Source organism: Pan troglodytes, chromosome 16 (genome assembly GCF_028858775.2).
Source record: "Pan troglodytes isolate AG18354 chromosome 16, NHGRI_mPanTro3-v2.0_pri, whole genome shotgun sequence".
Taxonomy (NCBI): Eukaryota; Metazoa; Chordata; class Mammalia; order Primates; family Hominidae; genus Pan; species Pan troglodytes.
Window position 1 is genome coordinate 5,696,695 of NC_072414.2, and position 26,751 is coordinate 5,723,445.

Sequence of the window (26,751 nt, forward strand, 5' to 3'; positions counted from 1 at the left end):
ACCATTTTATTTTAAAAAAATTTGGCTCTATTTGATTTTGGTGTATTTCTTGTATATGTATTGTAAAATTTAGTATTTATTATTAAATATTTTATATTGTTAAATGATAATTTATTTTTATTGATAAGAAAGATGTGGTTTTCTGGTTGTTATTTTTGTAATTTTACCTGCATTTATATTTTTCTCCATTTATTTAGATAATACCTAATGGTTCCCCACAATGAGTGGCAATTAAATTAGACTCTATGCTATTTTCACTTTCTCAGCTTCTCCTGAACTATTTGATTTTTGTGGCAGGATATTTCTTAATATTTGCCTTTGTGCCACTTAATGTTTTCATACTATTATGGGCAACTTTTGAGATTTAAAATGAACCCATTACTCTCAGCTATTATAGACGAGGCAATCAGGGAGCTAATTCCTGCTTTCCCCTTTCTTTTACTCTCTCCTCCTAGTTGTTACAGTTGAATCATTTGTACATTATCAGAATCATCAGTAAAATATCTTTTTACATTTTCTACACCATGTATCCCTTAAATCTATATATGACGCATTGAATGCTTACCTCTTGCCTTACTGGTAGTATTTTACCTACTCAGAAATAGGTTGATTGAACTTTGTCCTGTGGTAAATCTCTTAATAAGAACTTTCTGTAAACAGTGTTCCCTGCAATTATGGGTGCTTATAACTGTACACTTTATAGCTGATAGATATCTTGCAAGGATAAGGATAACCATTTGCTTCTCCCTTCTCTTCTTTCTCAATATTTCCCCCCATTTTCTGGTGTTAACTTTTGCTGTGGAAAACTCTGATGCCAAAATGATTTTCTTTTTCTCTAAGTTGACTATTTTTGCTTAAGCCCCCACATAATGCTTTCTTAATCTTTAAAGTCCTAGTCCCATACACAGATATATCTTGGTGTTGAACATTCTGATAACATATATAAGCATATACTACACAGTAATGTAAATATATGTGCTTATGATGATCTATCTTGGCTTAATATAGGCAATAACTTTTTTCTAATTCTATCCTATGTTTTACAGTTTTTGGATTTTTGGACAGCGAGAGGACTTATTACATATTCTTCTCTCACTTACACCCTTTACGACCCTTACATTATTTGGGGTTCAGTCTCCCTTGTTCTCTTTACAATTTAGTTTTTTTTTTTTTCCTACAATGATTTTGTTTTAAAATCCTATTTCTTTCATGGATTCTGCCAGTTGCTATTGCACTTTCTGGCTATCTCTTCCCCATGCTCTTGCATTTCACTTCATGGTCTCTTTATGTTTTATTACACCCTTAAAATTTATGTTGGAATGTATAAGTGTTCATTCCTTTTTTCATCTGTTTTGTAGCAACATGTTTCTAGTGATTACAAGAGTTGATATATTCCTTTTTTATCTTTATTCTTAGAGTATTTTTATGTGAATGCTGAGAAAATTCCTTTAGTATTTCTCATATGTGAAAGTTGAATTTCCTACAGGACAAAGGAAAGGGGCTGTAGAATGTGCCCCAGCCTGCTAGCTCAAGGGCCCTCTCATCATTTGCTACAGTGACAGACTGTTGCCTCATTTTGGGGACATTATGGAGTCACCGCTCGTTCTCCATAAGAGCATAAATGATTACCAGGTAGTTGTTACTGTCTTCTCTCCTTGATACTCATACATAACTCATAGCACATATGGAAGCAACCTTCTAAATACCCATGTTTTATCTTTAAAATGTTCTTTGTGTGTAGCTGCCCATTTGTTTTGTGCTAACTGACTGCCCCTATTACCTTCAGTTGTAACAACCCATTTAAGGTAGAAACGAAGGACACTCATCTCCATGTGTTTTCAGAATTTAAATGAAAAAATAAAGAGGCTGATGTCACTTCCCAGTTTAACGTAGGGGTTTTATTTATTTATGTACACTCAATCAAACTATGACTATTACAAATGGTTTTACTGCTACAATATAGTTAATTCATAGCTCAAAAATGAAGAGTGAAAGATTAAAAAAGGAAAGCAACAATTCTATAAAATCTACTTCAGAAAGCTACATACAGCAAAGCTCAATAAATAAATTATGAAAAAAAGAATAATATGGGATAAGTTTTATGGTTTAGGAGATACCTTCCTATAAGCCAAAAACCTAAAAAAAAAAATGCTAAAGGTATAGCTTGCTATAGTACGTGGTAGGAGAAATTAACATGTATAAAATCAGTAACACTCACATTATGTGATAGTCTACAGCCAAAGAATAATAGAAAGCAAGTGAAATGCTTAGCATAGCTATTTAGTCTACTAAGTTAGGTTTGTGAAAATGGGAATGCCAAGTGCCTTAAGGCTTACGGCAGGTGCAAAAGCAAAACATCAGAGGTCAACCTAAGGATATTTTTAATATAAAATTAATGTACCTGCATTGTAAGCATTGTTTTTTTTGTATGGTAGAAAGGAAAAAATTCTTGTGTTATTCTACTATAAATGTGTATTCTTTGCTCTACTGAATTTGCATGTCATTGTCAGCCTTTCACTTTGTCTTCAGCTAACAAGAACCTCTTGGGTTCATCCTTTGGAGAACCCGATATCATGGAAAATGGACTGAACTAGGAGAAGAGCCTTTGTTTAGGCCACATGCTGAGGTCTAGTGGCTTCAATTAAAAATATATAAATGTGGCCAGGCACAGTGGCTCACGCCTGTAACTCCAGCACTTTGGGATTCTGAGGCGGGCAGATCACGAGGTCAGGAGTTCAAGACCAGCCTAACCAATGTGATGAAATCCCGTCTCTACTAAAAATACAAAAATTAGCTAGGCATGGTGGCACGTGCCTGTAATCCCAGCTACTCAGGAGGCTGACGCAGGAGAATCGCTTGAATCCTGGAGGCGGAAGCTGTAGTGAGCCAAGATCATGCCATTGCACTCTAGCCTGGGACGACAGAGCGAGACTCCGTCTCAGAAAAAAAAGTATATATATGCTTAATCTCTAAGCTTTGGAAGGAACAGCCTATCTACAGAAAAATTTAAAACTTGGTCATGACAGGTACAGAGTTGGGCCCCATTAATTTTGTTGACGTTGGGGTCAGCAGATACTGTAAATTTTCACTATACCTCTCATATGATCTGCCGCCACACCATTCATACACTTAACTTTATTTCTCCTCACACCAGTAAATTACTAAAACTGCCAAGTTTTTTTTTTTCACAAATTAATATCTTTAGCATTCTCTTCCTTCAGCCTGCAATTAAATTCTCTACTCCTCTCCCTCCTCCTTCCTCCTTGACTCCCGCTAATGCACATTTGTGTTTTGGTTTCCACACCAAATGAGCTACCTTCAGTAAGCATCCCACAACTCCACAGGGAACTTTTGTTTCTCTACCTTCTGTGCTGTCGAAGCGCTTGGCTCAGAATGAGAGATCTGTCTGCATTTCAGATCTACAAATTACTCATTGTGTGACCTTGGACATATCCCTAATATTTTTGAGCCTCAGTTTCTCAAAAATTAGAATAAAGATACCAAACTCCTGGGGTTTTGTGAGAGTAAAATGAGACGATGTGTGTAAGAGACTCAGTGCAGTGTCAGTATCTACCATGTGCTATGCACTCTGCGTTTTCTTTTTCTTTTCTTTTTTTTGAGACGGAGTCTCGCTCTGTCACCCAGGCTGGAGTGCAGTGGCGTGATCTTGGCTCATTGCAACCTCTGCCTCCTGGGTTCAAGAGATTCTCCTGTCTCAGCCTGCGAGTAGCTGGGACTACAGGCCCATGCCACCACGCCTGGCTAATTTTTGTATTTTTAGTAATGACAGCGTTTCACCATATTGGTCAGGCTGGTCTTGAACTCCTGACCTCAGGTGATCCACCCACCTCGGCATCCGAAAGTGCTGGGATTACAGGTGTGAGCCACCATGCCCGGGCCAACCCATAGCCTTTTGGTCTTCTCTCAGCCAAGGCATCCAGTGAAAATGCAATTTATTTTTCAGATTCCTCTGGAGAATTAAAAAGTCTCTTTTGCGGCTGGACACAGCAACTCACACCTGTAATCCCAGCACTTTGGGAGGCTGAGGCAGGCAGATCACAAGGTCAAGAGATCGAGACCATCCTGGCCATGGCCAACATGGTGAAACCCTGTCTCTACTAAAAATACAAAAATTAGCTGGGTGTGGTGGCACAGGCCTATTGTCCCAGCTACATGGGAGGCTGAGGCAGGAGAATTGCTTGAACCCAGGAGACGGAGGTTGCAGTGGGCCAAGATTGAGCCACTGCACTTACTCTGGTGAAAGAGCAAGACTCCGTCTCAAAAAAAAAAAAAAGTCTCTTTTGCATCAAATTGCCATACTCTCTGCTCTTGGTCCTCTTTTCCATGTACTCATTCTTCAAGCATTTATTTTCTCATTGCCTGATCCAGATCATTGCAATGACCAAAAAATTTTTCGAATGCTATGATTTTTGTGATATTCTTTTAGCAAGTTAATCACGATCTTGCATTCTTGAGTGTGCAAGTGTGGAGGTAAGTCAGGATGCATCTTTAAGACAAAAAGATGGGTCACGGCAGTGCCACACCACTCACGGCCACACCAGGAGAGCTGAAGGGGCAGTCACCAACGAAGATGCCTGACCCAGAAGCTGGCTGCCAGGGAGCCAAGAGCCAGGTCACTCCACAGGTGGCCAATGCCCGGGGGTGGCCCTCCACCGCCCAAGCTGCTGCTGCCGCTGCCGCTGCTGCTGCTGCTTATTTTGAGACGGAGTCTGGCTCTGCCTCCCAGGCTGGAGTGCGGTAGCACGATCTCGGCTCACTGCAACCTCCGCCTCTGGGGTTCAAGCGATTCTCCTGCCTCAGCCTCCCGAGTAGCTGGCACCACAGGCACGTGCCACCTCACCTGGCTAATTTTATTTTTTGAATAGACAGGGTCTTGTTATGTTGCCCAGGCTGGTCTTGAACTCCCGGGCTCAAGCGATCCTCCCACTTCAGCCTCCCAAAGTGCCAAGACTACAGGTGTGAGCCACCACACCTGGCCAAGTTCTACTTTTCTAATATTTAAAATATGAAATAGGCCGGGCACGGTGGCTCACACCTGTAATCCCAGGACTTTGGGAGGCTGAGGCGGGCAGATCACCAGAGGTCAGGAGTTCGTGACCAGCCTGGCCAACATGATGAAACCCCGTCACTACTGAAAGTACAAAAATTAGCCGGGTGTGGTGACAGATGCCTGTAATCCCAGCTACTCGGAAGGCTGAGGCACCTAAACCCGGGAGGTGGAGGTTGTAGTGAGCCGCTACCATGCCACTGCACTCCAGTCTCGGCGACGCAATGAGACTGTCTCAAAAAAAAAATAGATGGTGTTAGTGATTTCTATTACATGAGGTCTGGAAGCACTCTGTACCTGATTGCTCCACGTTTAGTGGTGCTAAGTTCAAATAATTCAGGTGGTGAGAAACTGACTTCCGTAGGAGTGCGGGTGTGCGTGCGTGCCGTGGAAATCCCGCCTTCTGGCGCCTGCGGTTGCCCCCTGGCCTCAGCCGGTGGGCTCCCGAGTAGGAAGATAAACCGCATTGCACGAAGCGGGAGAGTCCGGAGGAGCGGCGAAGCGCTCCTCTTCCCCATTGGCTGCGCCCACGGAGCCGCCTTGCGATTGGCCCTAAGCGCGGGTGGCGGGGGTCGGGAGAGGCGTCAGGATCCCTGGCGCCGCCTGAGCCAGCGGCTGCTAGGAGGCTGTGTCCGCAAGCCAGCGGGGCAAGGCGGCTGGGCCCTGCGCGTCAGGTCCCGGCCTGGGGCACCGGGGTGCCAGCGTCGGAGGAGGTGCGGGCGCGGGGTTGACGGGCGGCCGAACGGGGGCCTGCGCGGACCGCCCGCGGCGCAGCCTCGGGTCTGTCTCCATGTCTAAGTGGTGGTGGCTGTGGGTTTTTCTGCAGGTGATCCTTTTGAGTAATTTGTTTCACGCAGGCGCCCTGCTGTGGGGTAAAGCGGCAGATTCATGCTGCTGTCATTTGTCGTTCAAACTGTGGGCTTCTTGGCCAGGCGCGGTGGCTCAAGCCTGTAATCCCAGCACTTTGGGAGGCCGAGGCGGGCGGATCACGAGGCCAGGAGATCGAGATCATCCTGGCTAACAGGGCGAAACGCTGTCTCTACTAAAAATACAAAAAATTAGTTGGGCGTGGTGGCGGGCGCCTGCAGTCCCAGCTACTCGGGAGGCTGAGGCAGGACAATGGTGTGAACCCGGGAGGCGGAGCTTGCAGTGAGCTGAGATTCCGCCACTGCACTCAAGCCTGGGTGACAGAGGGAGACTCCATCTCAAAACAAAAAACGATGGGCTTTCTGTCATGTGTGTGTGTACCTTTTGGATTTGAGGGCAGGGGGATGACATTGTGGTCTGGCCTCCTGAGAAACCAGGCACACCCTGCCTACCTTGGAAGGAGGCTTTCCCTTCCCCACCTCCCTCTCCCTCCATCTGTTCCCTCTTTCCCTCTCTCCCTCTCTCCACTTCACTCCCGTCCCCCAGCTTTTCTCTCCCATCTTTTTGTTCTCTCTCTTTTTTTTTTTTTTCCTGCATTAAACCTTTCGGGAGTGTCTTTGTAAAATATTAAGAAGCGTTAGGTCTTCAACGTATGTGTTTACTTGCAGGCCTGAGACCTGGGAGGAAGCTGGAGAAAAGATGCCCTCTGAATCTTTCTGTTTGGCTGCCCAGGCTCGCCTCGACTCCAAATGGTTGAAAACAGATATACAGGTGGGGTTTGACATGTCTCTTTCTTGGTGTATTTCTGCTTCCATGTTTAAATTTCTCGTGTAAGGCTTTTTTTTAGGGTATGTAAGGGGAAGTCAGTTGTATCTTGCTATATTAGAGAAGCAGGTTTGTTTCCTGTAACTTAAAATGTAACAGTCTTTATGGCTGTTTTTGTAGATCGTGCAGGGCTGCCTTTTAATTAGTTTCTTGCAAGTGCAGGAAATGAGATTTATTAATAGGGAAACTTTTTTTCTTAATTATTATTACTGGTTGAGAAATCTGCTACACTCCTAACCATATCATGGTGACTGTTGTTTGTTACTGATAGTTTTTGAGCTGTTGAGTTAACTGTGGAGGGGAAAATTGGAGAAGTAAGTTGCAGTAATTATGGCTGCTAGAAACTCACTCCTTTTATGAGGTCTTGTGTTTGTGTTTCTGGAGAGACAAGAGTTAGTTCAGTTGAGCTGTTTGTTTTGTATTTGTAACCAATACAAGGACTAAGGACAATTGTGTTGACACTGAGGTCATAATGTTGGGATCTTAAGGGCCGAAGGTTCCAAACAAATGGTATGTATAGAGTTCTCTCTGACTTGAAATTTTCCCTTTCTGGACCTCCGGATGCTGAGGCTGGGAGTGTCCATATGACAGTGCCTTCCATGACAGGAGTCAGCAACCTTTTTTTTTTTTTTTTTTTAACACGTATCAGTAATTCATTGTGTATTTTGAAAAGTTTTAACCTCTTCTTCCTAGCCCTCCAGTATTTGTTAATAAATTAAAACGTTTCCCAAAGTGTTTTTTGTGAAACAATAATTCTAAAAGATGCTCTAAGAAAAGCTAAGTACATGGAAAAATCCAAAGTGTATATTTTATTTATTACATTTCATGAATTTTTGTTTCTGTTTTTTCCTCTTGAGAGGGAGTCTTGCTCTGTCTCTCAGGCTGGAGTGCAGTGGCATGATCTTGGCTCACTGCAACCTCCGCCTCCTGGGTTCAAGCAGTTCTCTGCCTTAGCCTCCAGAGTAGTTAGGATTACAGGTGCCCTCCACCACGGCCAGCTAATTTTTGTATTTTTAGTAGAGACAGAGTTTCACCATAGTGGCCAGGCTGGTCTTGAACTCCTGACCTCATGATCCACCCTCGGCCTCCCAAAGTGCTGGGATTACAGGTGTGAGCCACTGTGCCTGGACCACATTTGATGACCTTTTTTGTCCTTTGTTCTTTTAAAAATCATGGTTAGAAAGCAGAGCATAATTGTTCTTTATGTAGAACCCAACTGATTGGGGTTTTTAGGGAGACGTTTTGACATTCAGTAAATGTTTTTGTTTTCCATTATTAAGACTATGAATTTTTTATTTTACTTTCTGAGACAGGGTCTTGCTCTGTTGCCCAGGCTGGAGTGCAGTGGCGTGATCTTGGCTCACTGCAACCTCTGCCTCCTGGGTTCAAGCAGTTCTCCTGCCTCAGCCTCCCGAGTAGCTAGCATTACAGGTGCCCGCCACCACTACCCTCCGCCTTTCAGGTTCAAGCGATCCTCTGCCTCAGCCTCCTGAGTAGCTGGGATTACAGGTGCACGCCAGCATGCCCGGCTAATTTTTGAATTTTTAGTAGAGACGAGGTTTCACCATGTTGGTCAGGCTGGTCTCGAATTCCTGACCTTGTGATCCACCCACCTCGGTCTCCCAAAGTGCTGGGATTACAGGTGTGAGCCACATTTTTAGTAGAGATGGGGTATCACTATGTTGGCCAGGCTGCTGTGGAACTCCTGACCTCAAGTGATCCCCTCACCTCGGCTTCCCAAAGTGCTAGGATTACAGATGTGAGCTACCACGCCTAGCCGTATTTTGTATTTTTAGTAGAGATGGGGTTTTGCTGTGTTGGCCAGGCTGGTCTTGATCTCCTGGGTGCAAGTGATCCTCCCACATTGGCCTCTCAAAGTGCTGGGATTACAGGCATGAGCCACCACACCTGGCCAATGGGAGGTCTCGCTTCCCTTCTCTGCAGCATTCCATAAGCAATGTGTTTGGGTAGTATGTGTTCGATTTTCTCTATGTATACTTTGAACCCTACAGTAGTGAAAGGAAGAGTAGACAACTTTGAAGTTGATGTGGTGTGGTCTTTGAGCTGGTGGTGCTAATTACTCTTGGTTGTTTTCGTGGCCTCCAGTGACTTCATCCTGCTTTTGCTGTTGTAAAGTGTTGTAATTTATGCTCCTGAGAATAACTCTTGAGGTGTACTTAGGGTTCTTGTCTGCTTCCTGGTGACTGTCGAAGCTTTTCTTCTTGAAGAAGGGAGATGAGCAGTGTTCCGGTGTACTGAGTTTAAAATTAAGAATGTTGCATTTTTTTAATGTGTAATATTTATAGCCAGCTGTAGGGTAGGGGTGGCCTACTTTCTCTAAAGGGCCAGATAGTAAATATTTTAAGGTCTCAATGGACCCTATGGTCTCTGTCATAGCCATGAGACCTTGCAGATTTAGTGCCAAAGTAGCCACAGACAATACCACGTCAGCGGGCAGGGGACGTTCATTCTGTAAAGTGTATTTATGGACACCTAAAGATGAAGTCCACAGAATGTTTGCAAGTCACAAAATACTGTTTTTCTTTTGATTGTTTTTCAGTTATTAAAAAATATAAAATACAGTGGCCAGGCGTGGTGGCTCACATCTGTAATCCCAGCACTTTTAGAGGCTGAGGCAGGCGGATCACCTGAGGTCAGGAGTTCGAGACCAGCCTGGCCAACATGGTGAAACCCCATCTCTACTAAAAACAAAAAATTAGCCGGGCATGGTGATGCACGCCTGTAATCCCAGCTCCTTGGAGGCTGAGGCAGGAGAATCACTTGAACCTGGGAGAATCGCTTGAGCCTGGGAGGCAGAGGTTGTGATGAGCCAAGACTCTGTCTCAAAAGAACAACAAAAATAAAATACTTTCTCTGCGTTCAGACCATATACAAAGAGGCTGTGGGCTGGGTTTGGCCCCTGGGCTGTGGTTAGTGACCCCAAACACACACACACATACACACACGTAGGGCAGAGTCTGGCATTTAGAGCCAGCACCTGTGTTCTCACCTGAGCTGTGTTCCTGGCTGGGTTCTGCTGTGTATTCTGTGACCCAAGATGTCTATCTACCTTGGTAAACTGGAGACAACAAAGCCTGCCTCCTTCAAGGTTGTTTGTAAAGATTTAAAAGGGTAATGTATTGTTGTTAGGCCAGATGCTTTGCATAGTACATGTTAGGTTATTTTCACTTTTTTTTTTTTTGAGACAGAGTCCTACTCTGTTGTACAGGCTGGAGTCCAGTGGCGAGATTCCAGCTCACTGCAACCTCTGCCTCCCAGGTTCAAGCAATTCTCCTGCCTCAGCCTCTCGAGCTGCTGGGATTACAGGTAGCTGCCACCATGCTGGGCCAATTTTGATATTTTTAGTAGAGATCGGGTTTCACCATGTTGGCCAGGCCGGTCTCAAACTCCTGACCTCAAGTGATCCGCCCACCTCGGCCTCCCAACGTGGTGGGATTACAGGAGTGAGCCACCACATCTGGCCCATTTTCACTTTCCATTAGCTGCTTTTTTCCCCCATTCATTTCCTACCTTTCTGTGTATGATTTCTGAATTAAATGTATTTCATGTCTTAACCTTCTGAATTGTTTGTCCTCTCATTTTCCATGCTGTTAAGGAAAATAAGAGGCTAAGTGAGACGTATTAAATTTGCATGTCGTTTCTCAGATCAGGATACATGCTCACCTGTTGCAGAACGGGACTCTGCTCTTGCTTCACCCAGGATGCCTTTCCTAGTTCCTTCCTAGAGTGGGGCCGCACCCTGCTCCAGCCCTCCAGACCCAGCTCCCTGCTCTGACATGATTCCACCAGACTGTATTCCAGCTGTTCTCCCTGGACCTAGATAGTTTCCTTCTTCTTCTTTTTTTTTTTTTTTTTTTTTTTTCCCTGAGATGAAGTCTCACTCGGTGGTCCAGGCTGGAGTGCAATGGTGTGATCTCAGCTCACTGCAACCTCCGCCTTCCAGAGTCAAGCCATTCTCCTGCCTCAGCCTCCCAAGTAGCTGGGATTACAGGCACGTGCCACCAAGCCTGGGTAATTTTTGTATTTTTAGTAGAGACAGGGTTTCACCATGTTGGCCAGGCTGGTGTCGAACTCCTGACCTTGTGATCCACCCGCCTCGGCCTCCCAAAGTGCTGGGATTGCAGGTGTGAGCCACCACACCCACCCAGCCAACATATTTTTATTAAAAAACTTATATGAAATTTATTTTATTGTGGTATGTAGTTCAGTAAATTTTGACCTCTATAGATTCATGTAACCCCCATCATCATCAGGATGGAGAATTTTCTTCACCCCAAAAGCTCCCTTGTGCTGCTCCTTTTTATCACGTGTTCCCTGGTCTCATACCCTGGCAACCACGGATCTGTTCTCCATCAGTATGGGGTATTCTTTTTGAGAATGTCATGTGAGTGGAACCATATTTTAAGTAACGTTTTGAAACCATCTTCATTTACTCCCAGTTATATGTTTGAGATTTATGTGCTGTTCTGTGTATTAATAGTTCTTTTTATTGCTGAATGGTATTTCATCATTTGGATGTACCACATGGTGTTTATCCATTCTGCCATTGTAGGACCTTGTGGTTGTTTCCATTTTTCTTTCGCAATTGTAATCCTGCTGTGAGCATTTCTCTACAGATTTTGTGTGAATATAGTTTCCATTTCCCTAGGATAAAGACCTAGTAGTGTGAAAGTTGGGTCATGTGCTGAACTGTTTTCCGAAGTGGCTGTTTTAGTTTGCATTCCCACTGGCAATCTGTCACGTTTCTGTTGCTCTGTGTCTTTGTTAGCACTTGGTGTTATCAGTGATTTTTAGTTGAGCCATTCTAACAAGTCTAGTGGGATCTCATTGTGGTTTTAATTTGCACTTCCGTAATGGCTAAGAATGCTGAATATCGTGTTCTTCTTTGCCACTCTTGTATCCTCTGTGAAGTTTCTGTTCAGATCTTTTGCACAGAAAAAGCTGTATCATGGAACCAGTAAAATAACCAAGGAGAGGTTGATTAAAGTTCTGTTTATAACCCTAGAAGATTCCTGCCCTAGGGATATGGGATGGCTGAACATAGGACACCGACACTGGACAGATGAAATAGCAGTTTATTAGTCACACATGCTGACAGCCCTGGGGTGGGGGACACTGCATGCCATTCAGTTAATGATGTGTGTTGTAACTTTTCGGGGAGGGACATTTGCAGAGACTAATGGTATGACATTCTGAAAAGCGGTGACAGATTAAAAAATTTTTTAATTCTGCAGATGATAGTGTCGAACCAAGTGGAACAAAGAAAGAAGATCTGAATGACAAAGAGAAAAAAGATGAAGACGAAACTCCTGCACCTGTATATAGGGCCAAGTCAATTCTGGAGACCTGGGTGTGGGTCAAGCAACCAGGTAATCTTCTGAGTTTTGGCACTTTGGAAAGCTTGATCTGATGCTCCTTTTCTAAATAACATGGGTGGATTATTCGTATTTTTTGGTAACAATTTTAAAAAATGTAATTAAAAAAATTTAAATATCGTGGTAAAATATACATACCGTAAAACTTGCCATTTTAATCATTTTTATGTGTACAGTTCATTGGCATTAAGTATATTCACATTATTGCCCAGCCATCACCACCATCCATCTCTACAACTTTTGCCCTTTCTCTAACTGAAACTCCGTATCCATGAAACACTAACTCCTTCTGTCCCCAGGCAACCACCATTCTACTTTTGTCTCAGAATTTGACTACTCAAGGTGTCTCCTATAAGGGGAATCATACAGTATTTGTCCTTTTGTGACTGGGTTATTGAACTTCTTAGGTGTTTGGGGTTCATCCGCATGTGTCAGAATTTTCTTTTAAAGGCTCAATGCTATTCCATTATATATGTAAGCCACATGTTATCCCTTCATCAGTGGGCAATCAGGTTGCTTTCATCTCTTGACTGTTGTGAGTAATGCTGCTATGAACATTGGTTTACGAGTGTCTTGAGTGTCCGCTTTTAATTCTTTGTGTCTATACCTAGGAGTGGAATTGGTCAATAATGTGGAATGCTTACATATTTATTTTTTTTGAGATGGCATCTCGCTCTGTCGCCCAGGCTGGAGTGCAGTGGCGCCGTCTCAGCTCACAGCAAGCTCCGCCTCTCGGGTTCACGCAATTCTTCTTTCTCAGCTTCCTGAGTAGCTGGGACTACAGGCGCCCGCCACCATGCCTGGCTAATTTTTTTGTATTTTTAGTAGAGACTGGGTTTCACCGTGTTAGCCATGATGGTCTCCATCTCCTGACCTCGTGATCCACCCGCCTCAGCCTCCCAAATTGCTGGGATTACAGGTGTGAGCCACCGCACCTGGCCAATAATGTGGTAGTTAGATTTATGTTTAACTTATTATTGTTGTTTTTGAGATTGGGTCTCACTCTGTCGCTCAGGCTGGAATGCGTTGATGTAATCATAGCTCACTGCAGCCTTGAACTCCTGGGCTCAAGTGACCTTCTTGCCTCAGCCTCTCAAGTAGCTAGGACTAGAGGCGCAGGGAATTTCTCATCTTCTCTCTACTGCCTCTGAGTTGGAGATGTCAGAGGGAGCCATGGCCCACTGTAAAGTAACACAATGTCCCCACCCACAGGGTTAGAACCCCTCTTCTGGTGGCAGCTCTGAGGGGAGCAGTCACATGTGGAGAGTGCAGGGCTCTGTGTCCAGCTGGGGGAAGGAGGTTACCAAGGGGATTGACCCCCCTCTGGCCAGGTGGCTGCCTTCTGACACACCAGTCTCTCTCTCTAGCACGGTGGCCCCTACACACCCAGCCTGTCAAACCTACAGCCCTCGGGAAGGCTTTGGCCAAATCCATGAGCGGCTCCCTCTGTTAAGAAGGAAGCACAGCTGAAGCATGAGGAGGGCAGTAGAGTGTGTATGCTCCGCCGCGTCTCCCCACAGTCTGACCAGAAGGAAGGGGCCTTTCAGCCAGGCTCGCCCAGGCTGGGGTTGGAGTGTCAGTATCAAGCCAATGTTTTCTTGCTTAATGAGTGAGCCCAGGTGCTCCCGTGCAGCTGCCACCGTAGTGAGGGTGAACCAGCAGAAGGCTCCACGGCACTTTCAGGCTCAGGCTGCCTGGTGAGATCTACTCTGTGGGCTCTGTAGGCTGGTAGAGGCTTCCAGGAGGAGGAGGGGATGCAGCCACCAGTCCCCACTCCTGGGAGTCATATTTCTGAAAGCTTGGGTATACAGTAAATATTAGGCTGTGGGCTGGTTTATCTATGGATTTGATGTGGGAGGGTTATAGGTACAAGCAGTTTAAAGATGGAAATTTTGAGAGAACCCTTAGTGCTGGGTAAGGCAAGCAGGCTTGTCAAAGCAGCTCTTTTGGGGAGGCCAGAATCCTGTACCAATGTCCTCAGCACGTTCATCAGCTGCTGGGGGAGTGCCGGACAGGATGAAAGCACAGGAGAACTTTCTGGATGATAAAATGTTCCATATCTTCAAAGGAGGTGGGTTACATGGGTAATGCATTTGTTAAAAGTCATCAAAATGTAAACCAGATCTGTGCATTTCACGGAATATAGATTATACCTCAAATTAGAAACATTTTTAAAAAGACAGATGGGCTGGATGCAGTGGCACACGCCTGTAATCCCAGCACTTGGGGAGGCCGAGGTGGGTAGATCACCTGAGTCAGGAGCTCGAGACCATCCTGGACAACATGGTGAAATCCCGTCTCTACTAAAAATATAAAAATTAGCCAGGGGTGGTGGCATATGTGTGTAATCCCAGCTACTTGGGAGGCTGAGGCAGGAGAATTGCTTGAACCCAGGAGGTGGAGGTTACAGTGAGCAGAGATTGCACCACTGCACTAGAGCCTGGGCAACAGAGTGAGACTCCATCTAAAAAAAAAAGGGTTTTCAACATTCATTAAAGGCAGAGTAGCTTGTTATAGATTAGCCTCCCCACAGGAACAGTTAGAAAAACTGGACAAAAATGTGTCCCCCCTTCCCCCCACCATCAAAAACAATTGTTGGAAGGTAATTGGAGACCTCAGCCAGGACTTGAGTGACCAGGCCTGGGAGGTGATCCTGACAGTCTGTAGTGCTTTTCCCACATTTGGTGATCGGTCAACAGTAGAGAGCTAAGAGGCTAAGAAACTGAGTATGAAGTGGTAGTTCAGAGGCTGGAGAGCCTAGCTGAATGTTTGGCACTCTCACAGGGCTGAGATGACATAATGAGAATTTGGGTCCCAGTAAGGAGGTGAGACCTTGGTGGGGATCCTGGAAGGGCCACCCCTAAGAGTCCAAAAGAATAAAAAATAGACCAGCTGTCACAAAAACTAAAACCTGCTTTGAGCCAGCTTAGTCCCAAACTAGATGAAGGCGATCTGCTTGAACGCCAATTGTGTGCCATAAAGTCAAAGTCAGTACTCTCTGGAGGCAGATAAAACTTTACTAGGCATGCCATAAGACAAGACAACACAAGACAAAAGGAGAAAACAAACAAAAAAACAATAGAAACATACATAGATATTAGAGTCCTCAGGTAGAATTTTTTTTTTTTTTTTTGAAATGGGAGTTTCACTCTGTCACCCAGCCTGGAGTGCAGTGGTGTGATCTCAGCTCACTGCAACCTCAACCTCCCACGTAGCTGGGATTGGTGATCCACCCGCCTAGGCCTCCCAAAGTGGTGTGATTACAGGTGCAGGCCAGCGTGCCCGGCCAGTATTTTGCCACAATTTAAAATAAATTTTCTTTTTTTCAAGTTTGTTCTCAGACGATATTCACAAGGTCACACGGCGGCTTACACTTCTGTAGGCCTTGTTGACCGTTCTTTTTAGATATTGATGATCTTGATCTTTTTCTTGTCTCCTCCATAGAAGAATGGGATGCAGGAGGTGCTGCCTAAGCCTGGGCGCTCCTGGGCGTTCTTCATTCCAGGGGGCAGCTGCATGATCTGCTGTGCAGTGCGGTTGTCATGGGAATAACCCTTCCCGGCCTCTCGTGCAGGCTCCAGGCTGCCAGGGTGGCTCATATCAGAAGGATATTTGGAGGGAGGGAGGCAGGGCTCTGAGCACCGCTCCTCCTGCATCTTCTCCTCCTGCTCTCCCATCCTCTCCTTCTTCTCCCGCCTCTTCTCCACCTGCCCCCGGATCTTCTCCTCCTCCTCCTGCATCTTCTCATACTCATCCCACAGCCTCTCCTCCTTGAATTGCAGCCTCTCCACCTGCTTCCGCATCTGCTCCTCCTGCTCCCCCATCTGCTCCTCCTGCTTCCTCATCTGGTCCTCCTGCTTCCTCATCTTCTCCTCCTGCTCCCCCATCTGCTCCTCCTGCTCCCCCATCTGCTCCTCCTGCTTCCGCATCTGCTCCTCCTGCTCCCCCATCTGCTCCTCCTGCTTCCGCATCTGCTCCTCCTGCTCCCCCATCTGCTCCTCCTGCTTCCGGATCTGCTCCTCCTGCTCCCCCATCTGCTCCTCCTGCTCCCCCATCTGCTCCTCCCGCTTCCGCATCTGCTCCTCCTGTTCCCCCATCTGCTCCTCCTGCTCCCCCATCTGCTCCTCCCGCTCCATCTGCTCCTCCCACTCCCGCATCTGCTCCTCCCGCTTCCCCATCTGCTCCTCCCGCTTCCGCATCTGCTCCTCCCGCTCCCGCATCTGCTGCTCCCGCTCCCGCATCTGCTGCTCCCGCTCCCGCATCTGCTCCTCCCGCTTCCGCATCTGCTGCTCCCGCTCCCGCATCTGCTCCTCCCGCTCCCGCATCTGCTCCTCCCGCTCCCGCATCTGCTCCTCCCGCTCCCGCATCTGCTCCTCCCGCTCCCGCATCTGCTCCTCCCGCTTCCGCATCTGCTCCTCCCGCTCCCGCATCTGCTCCTCCCGCTCCCGCATCTGCTCCTCCCGCTTCCGCATCTGCTCCTCCCGCTCCCGCATCTGCTGCTTCCGCTCCCGCATCTGCTGCTCCCGCAGCTCCTTCTCCTGGTCCCGCAGCCTCTGCTCCTGTCTCCACATCTCCTTGTGCTTCCGTAGCTTCTCCTGATCCCGTAGCTCCTCCTCCTGCCTCCACATCTTCTCCTGCAAAGTGTTGGTTTGAACCTCAAAAGGAAATAGAGTCATAAGCTAGGTATATAAATGTAATCTATAAAATAACGGTTTTCGTCTATGATTCTTTAAAAAGAAATTTTAAGCCGTAACCCTGAGGTTCTGATTTCCCAGGCATGGTCCCAATTTGTAGATTTTTAGCACACTCTAGAGGATTCTGTGGTGGGACCAGAACAAGGACCCAAATTTTCCAGCTCTTGGCTGGAGCCTCCCCACACCCTGCATGATCCCTAGACCATGGTCCCAGCCGGATGGGGCTCCCACAACCCCTGGGGCTGCAGCCGCTCACCTGTGGCAGCGGGATTTTGTCCGTCTCCAGTTTCCTTTTTAGCTCCTTGATGTGGAGCTGGATCTCAGACTTTTCAGTTTCTACCAATCGAAGTTTTTCTTGTAGTTCGGCGTTTTTCTCCTTCAGCTCCTCATTGGTTATGCTATGGCCGGAGGCAGTAGAGAAAGGAATGAACGAAGAACAGAAAGGACCGCTTTGGTGATCGACCCTCTACCCTCGCCCCACAACCACAGAACCGTGGCATTGGAAAGGACCCCAGGAATTAAAAGTCCCAGGTGGCAGGCCAAAGAGAAGACATGAGTTGCCTGAGGCTACCCCATGAGTCAGTGGCACAGCCGTCACTGGAGCTTCCCTGCGCATACGTAAACCTGTATGACCCCCTACCATGCTCACCTGGACCCACCACCTCCCAGCACACCACCCACGCTAAGGGCTCTCAGACCTCCCATCCCCCCCTCCCCCATCCTACATGTTCCTGAACAGCTCCAGACTCATGGCTTCCCTCTCCTTTGTTAACTCCTCGATATACTGCAAATAGAGAAAGGTCAAGTCAGGATACAGCAGGCAGAGGAGCAGCTGGACGACCAGTAATGACAGCTACACTGATACTCCACAGTAACACTTGCTCCCTCTCAGTCACACCCGACATGTTCTCAAGGCGTTTCCAAACCCATGGTGTCATTTGTTTTTCTTTTCTTTTTTTTTTTTTTTTTTGAGATGGAGTTTCGCTCTTGTTACCCAGGCTGGAGTGCAATGGCGCAATCTCACCCCACCGCAACTTCCGCCTCCCGGCTTCAAGCGATTCTTCTACCTCAGCCTCCTAAGTAGCTGGGATTACAGGCATGTGCCACTGCACCTGGCTCTCACTTGTTTTTCAGAGAACTCAGTAAGGGTGGAAGGGACAGGGAAAGAGACTGAATTGATAGCTGGCTAACAGGGGCCCAGAGAGATCAGATAATTTTGCTATTGCTATTACTGTTATTACTACCACTGTTGGAACCTTTATTGAGTGCTTCACCAGGCACTAAGCTAACAATCCCATTTAATCCTCACAACCACCACAGGAGACAGTTATCATTATCACCTCTATTGTGTAGATGAAAAACATGGGGTATTAAAGGTTAAGTGCTTGCCTAAGATAACTTAGAGCTGGGATTTCAACACCCAGGTATATCTGATTCTCTAAACCCATTCTTTTGGTTGGGGGTAGGGGCACAGATAAGGAGGAGGAAATTAATCCTTTGTTGATTTTTGAAAGAATGATACATTGGCATAGTCCAAACCTCAGAAGGTACAGAAGGGAAATATCTTCCCCCAACACTGTTCCTCTCTCCTGAGTTTTTAATGAATCCTTACAAACATGTTTTATGTATATTACCATAATACGTACGTACACACACACACACACACACGTACATGTACATGTGTTCCCTCTCTCTACACAAATGGTAACATACTAAAGATACTCTTCTGTACCTTCATGGTACAAGTACCCTCAACTCCGCCTAGGATTTGACCAAGGCCACAGCCAAGTATGGGTGGGGTGGGCACTTGGCCTCCGAGCTCTGTGTCCAGTGCTCGCTCCCCACAGCGCCCCGCAACTCACCCACAGCAGCTGACTCAGCCCCAACCTGCCTCTAACAACCACGCACAAAAGCAGCAAGAAATGGCCCATGCTGTCTTTTGGGCAGGACACTGCATCCTGCAGAAGGGACCTTTAGGCTCATTCCTCCATCTGCGAAGCTGGGCTCCCAGGGGACCGGGTAGGTGATTGGACTCACCCTGTCCGCCCTCTCGTGCTCTGCGGAGAGAGCCCGCTGTAACTCTCCTGCAAAGTGCCAGGAATGATGCAGGCGGCCTGCCAGATCCTTGGAATCTTCTGGAATGAGAGAGGTTGAGCTGCAGCCCAAAGGCCTGTGAAAGTGCCAGGTTGAAGGATGACGGGGTGCCCAGATTCCCACCTTCAAATTTCCTGGCAATATCCTGGCTGTAATGGAGCGCTGTTTCCAGTTCAGTTTTCTGACACATAAGGATTCGTATGGTATGATCCTGGGCCTTTGGGAGACAAGACAAGCAAGTGCTGAAAGAGAAGCAAAGAAACCTTCTCCAGAGGACAGGAGGGAACCTCACACCCTCCACTCACCTCTAGCTGCCTCCTTAGGGCTTGCTGATGTTGGTGGCTTGCCTTATTTTCCTATAGAAAAGAAGAGGAAGACAGAGTTCTTACTAGAGGGAGGCAGAGATGGCACAGCAAGAGACATGCCCCCAGAATGGCACCACTGTCCCAGGACAGGCCCACCCATGGGACCAGGTTATCAGGGACCCTGTGGGGATGGGGTGGAATCTTGGGGGTGAGCCTTCCTCCCCAGGCTGGGAGTAGGCGAGACGAGACTGGGGCCTCTACATCTGAGTGCCCCCCAAACCCAGCGGTCATGTCGTGAGCAAAGAAAGAAACCATGTTACCTCTTTCAGCTGAGCTCGGTTCTGTTGTTTCTGTGGGGAGAGTCAAAGGAAGGTGACTGAGGGTGGCCCCTCGACTCTATTCCTCAGGCCAGGAAGTGGTAGGCAGGGGTCAGGAATGGATTTTAAGGGCAAAGTTCTTAGACCCAATGGGAACACGAACTGGTCAACTCTCCTTAACGCCCAAAGAAAAAGGATTTGGGTCTTTGTTGGCTTTTGCCCACAGCCACAGAACTGAAAGTCCGAAACTAGATTCTCTGGAAAAGACAGTAACATAAACCTTCCGACATAAGAGTGTGAGAAAAGCCCACCCTTCTGCTAGCTTGTGATGTAGAAAGATGTGTTCATTCAACAAGCATTGAGCAAGCACATAGGGGCCGGGGACGGTTCTTCACTGCTGGGATATAGGACGGAAAAGGCAGACAGGAGCCCTTGGCCCCAAGGTTTCCATTCTAGTGAATCTTTAAATCTCAGACTCTCAGAGCAAACAGAAACCTCTGATACTCTAACTCTACCTCCTCAGGAAACGGAAGCCCAAAGAGGAGAGGAGTTTACAGCAGGCCCTGGACTAGGGATTAACACAAAAACAACAACAACAAATCTGATTTAAACTTCACACATGTAAGTAAAACATTACCACCCCTATTTTACAGATGTGAAAAGAGAGGTCCAAAGAACTCGAGCAATTTTCCCTAAGCCGTGTCCCTCGCAGATGGAGAGAGAGGTAGGACTCAAACCCAGAATTCTTAACCAGTACCCGGCAGTTCTTCCTTCCACAATCTTAACAGTTACCCTCGACCTCCCCTTGTGCCCCTTGGCCTCAGGAGACCGGCCAGCCAAGACTCACATCCTCAGGTGAATGGCAACCCCCAGAAGTGGTTGTCTCAGGGTTAGTGCCATTATTTATTTTCTTCTTTTTGGTGTCGGTTGCTCCAGTACCAACACCAGCACTGTTCCACTGATGATAGTCTGGGAACTGTGGAAAAGAGGAGCAGTGATACTCATGAGAACTACAAGCTCCTACAGTCACTTCACAGTTTATACAAAATACTCTCATAGATGATCTGATTTAATGCCACCAACGACTGTACGAGGTGTTGTCGCAATCACTTAGTGACTGAGAGGGATTGATACCACGGCTAAAAGAAAGGCAATAATGGAACTGAAACTCAGTCTTCTGACTCTGAGCTCTGGGGTGTTGCCACAAATCAGCAGCTGCCAGAGACCAAAACCAGAGGCAGAGGTAGAAAAGTAAAAAGTAGGCAGGAAGGTGTACACTATGTGGTTTACAGTCATACATCCTCTTAGAGTCATGTATCCTCAGGGCAGAAGGCAGCCTTTCTGTTAAATGTGGGAATTAAACAGAAAGAGGACAACCCAAGCTGCATTTCAGAGAGAAGTCTTGTATACTCTTTGAAATCTATGTGACTATCATCCCTAAGAACATTAATGTTTTGTGTCTCCCACGAGAATCAAGGAAAACTGATGCTTCAGAAAGATGCCCCATATGTATCCTGTGGCACTCAAAGTACCCCAGGTTGAGATGAGATGAGGAAGATTCAAGTTGTCAAGTCCAGTTTCCCAAGATCTCTTGCACAGAAGATGAGCAAATCTCACTTCAAAGATCGCTGAGTGATGGGCACTCTGGTCCCAGAACCATGGAGAATTCAAATATGAAGTGGAGAACTTAGAAAAAACTGTTAAAGTCTCTCTGGAGAGTAGAAGCCTGGGAGAAAACCAAACCAAACCCATTATCCCATCAGTGCTGTGCCCAAGTTGCCTCTTTGAGATTGGCGTGGGGTCACAGGGTTGGGACCCAGGTACTTGGAGATGTGAGCCCAAAGAGCCCAGGGAAGTCAGGCTTGGGGCAGCGGTAGGTGAGGGCCGAGTATGGAGTGGGGAGCCCCAGGAGTCACCTGCCCAAAGTCACCCTGGGGTGACTGGTGAGGGCAGGTGCTGGAGCATCCGGTTCCTTGGGAACGTGAGCCCGAAGGGCCCAGGGAGATCCGTTTTTGGACAATAGGAGGTGAGGGCAGAGTACAAAGCAGGGAGCCCCACGAGTCACCGGCTGAAAGTCACCCTGGGGTGACCGGTGAGGGCAGGGGCAGGACTGCTGAGGGGTTGGGGCTGACACAAGATTTTGGTTGGGGGAGCCCAGAGGCACTGGGGGAGCCCGGCCCCGTGTGCCTCTGGAGTGACACGGATTCTGGCAGCTGTTCTGCCATCAGAGGGGACCTGGGGCTGGGTTGGGGTTGGGGTGCTGCAATCCGATGCGTTTTACCTTTTCCTTGGTCCCAGCCAATTTTCTTTGTTGGGTTTTTTCGGACATCATGGGGTGGGGAGGGTGGTGGGGTTGGGGTCACATTGGCGTGATCCAGGCGAGGACAGTGATATGCCTCCAGTCACGTACCACACAGCTATGTGACTGAGCCACAGGAGGCGTCACCAGGGCTGCACTAGAGTGCGGAAAAGGGGCGTGGCCTTAATGCTCCAAGCCCATTGGTCAATGAGAAAGATGAAAGGGAAAGGAGGCGGGGCCAGGCAGCTGCGTGTCATGAAGGTCCTGTGATGTCACAAGGAAAGCTGCCCGTGGAACTGCTGTCCCTGCCCACTCTGGGAGAGGGGCGGGGCTGGCTTTCACTTTCTAAACTTTAAAACTTTATCACCTTAGTTGAGGTACAAATCCTGTTGTAATGGAAAATTTACAGCATGCTTAATGATTAGTAAAGCAGATTATATTATCCAACATTCCAATAAGATAAAATAATCACAGTGATTTCTCTTTTTTGGAAAAAGTTTCTCTTATTCTCCTACATTATTGTTAAGTTTTTTTTTTTTTAAACTAGAGATATGTCTAATATATTTAAAAACACAAAGCTTTTGAGGTGGGTGTGGTGGCTCATGCCTGTAATCCCAGCACATTGGTAGGCTGAGATGGGCATATCACCTGAGATCAGGAGTCAAGACCAAAATTTTAGTATTTTAGTGTGTATTTTAGTATTTATTTTAGTATTTAATACATCATTTAGGGCTACATGTAGCCACAGAAAGAATAAATCTGATTCAGTGACTTAAAGAAATATAGATTTCATTTTTGTCACTTAAAACGTGCAGAGGAAGGCAGTCCAGGGTTCTTTTCAGTTTCCTGATACTTCCTTAGCCTGGTTTCTATTCTTGTGGTCACAATGTGGCTGCTGTTTTTCCAGGCCTTGGATTGCCTTCCAAGGAGGGAAAGATGAAAGGTCAAAAGGCTGAGTTTGTCTCTTTTTAGCTGAAAAACATAGATTTCTCAAAAGTTGTAAAATTATACTGCAATTCAATTTTCATCCTTTTTTTTTTTTTTTTTTTTTTTGAAATGCAGTCTTGCTCTGTTGCCAGGCTGGAGTGCAGTGGCACAATCTCGGCTCACTGTCACAATGTCCACCTCCATGGTTCAAGCGATTCTCCTGCCTCAGCCTCCCTAATAGCTAGGAATACAGGCGCATGACACCACGCCCGACTCATTTCTTTTTGTATTTTTAGTAGAGACGAGATTTCACCATGTTGGCCAGGCTGGTTTTGAACTCCAGACCTTGTGATCCGCCCGCCTCTGCCTCCCAAAGTGCTGGGATTAGAGGCATGAGCCACCGCGCCTGGCCTGCAATTTTCATCTTTTGGCTGCAAACAAGTTATGTCACTATTCTCAGCTGGGGGAGTGTTTAACTCACATGTTGCTTCCTCTCTGTTACACAGGTTTTAAGATTTATGAATAGGTACTGAATTGTATCAATTGCTTTTTTCTTTCTTGATTGAGCAGTGTTTTTTCTTATCTTTTTATGTTGATAAGGTAACTTAACAGTGATTGGCTTTTGAATGTTGAACATTGCATTTCTGGAATTAAATCAACTTTGTTGTGATAAATGACTAATACCATATTATATATGGTTGAGATGGGCTTGCTCCTAGTTCATTTGGTAGTTTTGTACTTACATTCACAAGAGAAAGTGGAGTCTAAGTTTTTCTGTGTGGTTTTTTTTTTTTTTTTGCCACGGAGTCTCGCCCTGTTGTCCAGGCTGGAATGCAGTGGCATGATCTCGGCTCATTGCAAGCTCCGCCTTCCGGGTTCACGCCATTCTCCTGCTTCAGCCTCCCGAGTAGCTGGGACTATAGGCGCCCACGACCACCCCTGGCTAATTTATTGTATTTTTTTAGTAGAGACGGGGTTTCACCGTGTTAGCCAGGATGGTCTCGATCTCCTGACCTCGTGATCCACCCGCCTCAGCCTCCCAAAGTGCTGGGATTACAGGCGTGAGCCACTGCACCCAGACTTGTGAGGTTTTAATATGAAGTATTAAAGCTATGCTGGTTAGACAATTTGAGAAATGTTTCTTCTCTTATTGCTGACAGAGTTTATGTAAGATGTGTGCTATTTCTTCCTTAAGGATTTGGAAAGAATTCACTTATTAAGCCATGTGAGACTGTAGTTTTCTTTATAAGGTGTTTAATTACAGGTTCAATTACATATATATGAATATTCATTTTGGTAACCTGTGTTTGCTGAATCAATTTGTTCATTTTATCTAAAATTTCAAAGTTGTTCTATTATTCATTTATCTTTTTAATACTTATAAGGTCTGCGGTTAGAATTTGTGCCTTTTGTCTGTTTTGTTAATCAATCTTGCTGGGGGCCATCAATTTTATCAGTGTTTCAAAAAAGCAAACTTTGATTTTATTCATCCCTTTACCATACTGAAAATGTTTTGCTTAATTTCCAAACTTATACTTCCACTGTGATTAAATATTTGTATAACTAAAACTCTTTGGAATTTGTGTCTTCTCAATGATTAAAAATATGATTAATTTTTATAAATATTGCTTCTGCACTTGAAAAGGATATGTATTCTGCATGTTGAGCGTAGTGTACCACGTATCTCAATTAGACGGAGCGTGTTAAACGCATCCTTTAAAGATTCTATTTCCTTACTGATGTTTGTCTGTTTATTTTTCAGTGGCTGAGACACAGATATGAAACTTTCCCACAATCATCGTCAACTTATTTCTTTTTTTCGTTTGTTAAGCTTTGTTCTGTGTGTTTTAAGGTTAAGTTACCAGGCATAAACACATTTAGAATTCCTTTTTCTCCCTGCTGGTTGCACCCTTTTATAATTAGGAAATACCCTCTTTATCTCTCACATACCTCTTTCATTAGAGTTTTTTTAATATGTAAAAGAAAATAAAGTCTTGGAACGCCAAACCTGTTATGGTAAGGGAGACATAAGTTTGGGAGCTTAGTCATGCAAAACTGCCATTCTTTCTCCCCAAAGAGATAGCTGTCATTTCACAAGCCTGTGTGATGGCATTAGACATAAGCCAGGTCCCCACTACCACAAAAGGCCACATAACTCTCCATATGGCCCCCCTTACAAACTGTTCACAGGGACATTCCCTGCTAGCCCCTAAATCTTTCAGGATCCATGTCCCCCTATAAAATAAGCATATGCCAGTTGTAACCCTGGCTCTGCAACCTCAGTTTAAGATGTGACACTGAGTTCTATTCAATCTGACACTGACAATGTTGAATACAGGTTTATCTTCCCAGGTACAGAACAAGAACATGAGATCAAGCACTCTTCAGGCTATCCTGAGATGGCTTCATAATTGACTCTTTCCTCCCTCTTTTCAAATGTTTACCTCGTCATATGTAAAATGAAGATTCACTGAGCACTAATTAGAGCTTCCTAAGAATGTAACCACCCCTTCACTGCCTGCTCCCCCTCCCTTTCTTCTCTCCTGCCTGCCTTCTCCCCTTACATACTGAGTTCCCAAAACCCTCTTTGGAAAGCACGGGTCACAGTAGTTTCTGTGGCTTGTGTTTTTTCCGGGGGTGTCGTCAAATTGTGGCTCCACAAAGCTCTATTGATGCAGGCACTTGCCTCAGTCGGTGGCTCATTTTTTGTTGTTTTTTTTTTTCGTTTAACAGCTATAAATACAGTTACCCTTGTTTTTATTTACTTAGTCTTTGCTTTGTCAGTCTTTGTCAATTTTTCTTTTTTAAAAATAAATTTTCTTGTGTATAGTTAAGGCTTACAACATGATGTTAAAAGTTATATATAAATTGTAAAAAGATTCCTATACTGAAAGAAATTAACACACCAATCGTTTCACATAGTTCCCCATTTCCTTGTTGCTTTTGTGGCAAGAGCAGTTGAAATCTACTCATTGAGCATGAATTTCACATACAGAACAATTTTGTTCCCTGCAGTCCTCATGTCATCCATTACATCTCTAGACTTGTTCATCCTTCATACCTGCTACTTTGTATCCTTTGGCCTCCATGTCCCCAATTCCTCCCCTCTCCCACCTCCCCTGGTAAAGAATGTTTTGCTCTCTATCTCTGTAGATTTATTTATTTACATTTTTACATCCCACATATAAATGAGTTTATGGAATATTTGTTTTTCTGTGTGTGCTTTATTTCACTTAGCATGACGTCCTCCAGCCTCATCCATCTTGCAGCAAATGGCAAGACCTTGTTTGTTTTAGGGCTGAATAATATTCCATTGTGTGTGTGTGCCACAGTCTCTTTATCCATTTATCCATTGATGGACACTTAGATTGTTTCCATATCTTGGCTATTGTGATTAAGGCTGCAATGAACATGAGAATACAGGTATCTTTACAAAGTAATGATTTCATTTCCTTTGGGTGCATGCCCAGAAGAGGGATTGCTGAGTCATATGGTAGTTCTATTTTTAATTTCTCTAGAAATCTTCATACTCTTTTCCAGAATGGCTGTATCAATCTACATTCTCATCCATAGTATGCAAAAGTTCCCATTTCTCCGCACTCTTGCCAACATTTATCTTTTGACATTTTGATAATGGTCATAAGGGGTGTGAGGTGGTATCTCAGTGGGTTTGATTTGCATTTCCCTAATGACCTACAATGCGGAACACCTTTCAGATACCCACTTGCTATTTTTATGTCTTCTTTAAAGAAAGGTCTATTCGAGTTCTTTTTTAAAAACATTTTAAAAATTGGGTTATTTGTTTTGAGTTGTATCAATTATTTATATATTTTGGATTTTATTTTTTTTGAGACAGGGTCTGCTCTGTTATGCAGACTGGAGTACAGTGGCACAATCACAGCTTACTTGACCTTCTGGGTTCAAACACTCTCCCATCTCAGCCTCCCAAGTAGCTGTGA

At 45.5% G+C, this 26,751-nt stretch overlaps 1 protein-coding gene and 2 pseudogenes across 3 annotated transcripts; 2 read left to right on the forward strand and 1 right to left on the reverse strand.

Annotated features, from left to right (window-relative positions):
* Positions 1–25,996, forward strand: part of LOC107968467 (programmed cell death 6-interacting protein-like) — a 51,677-nt pseudogene extending 25,681 nt beyond the window's left edge.
* On the reverse strand, positions 15,152–21,993 carry GOLGA6L7 (golgin A6 family like 7). 3 transcript variants are annotated; one of them, XM_054667252.1, is made up of 9 exons: positions 21,848–21,993; positions 20,414–20,542; positions 19,570–19,599; positions 19,250–19,300; positions 19,068–19,161; positions 18,888–18,985; positions 17,576–17,634; positions 17,107–17,248; positions 15,152–16,811 (listed from the first exon to the last, which is right to left on the reverse strand). In XM_054667252.1, the coding sequence occupies exons 1-9, from the start codon at positions 21,896–21,898 to the stop codon at positions 15,558–15,560; spliced, it is 1,908 nt and encodes a 635-aa protein (XP_054523227.1). In that variant the 5' UTR covers positions 21,899–21,993; the 3' UTR covers positions 15,152–15,557. The 3 variants fall into 3 exon arrangements, with proteins under 3 accessions (XP_054523227.1, XP_054523226.1, XP_054523228.1); XM_054667251.1 differs by lacking the exon at positions 21,848–21,993 and adding an exon at positions 21,184–21,318; XM_054667253.1 differs by lacking the exon at positions 20,414–20,542 and having other exon boundaries at positions 21,848–21,935.
* On the forward strand, positions 17,697–24,361 carry LOC134806999 (uncharacterized; annotated as a pseudogene).
* Positions 25,997–26,751: the final 755 nt, after the last annotated feature.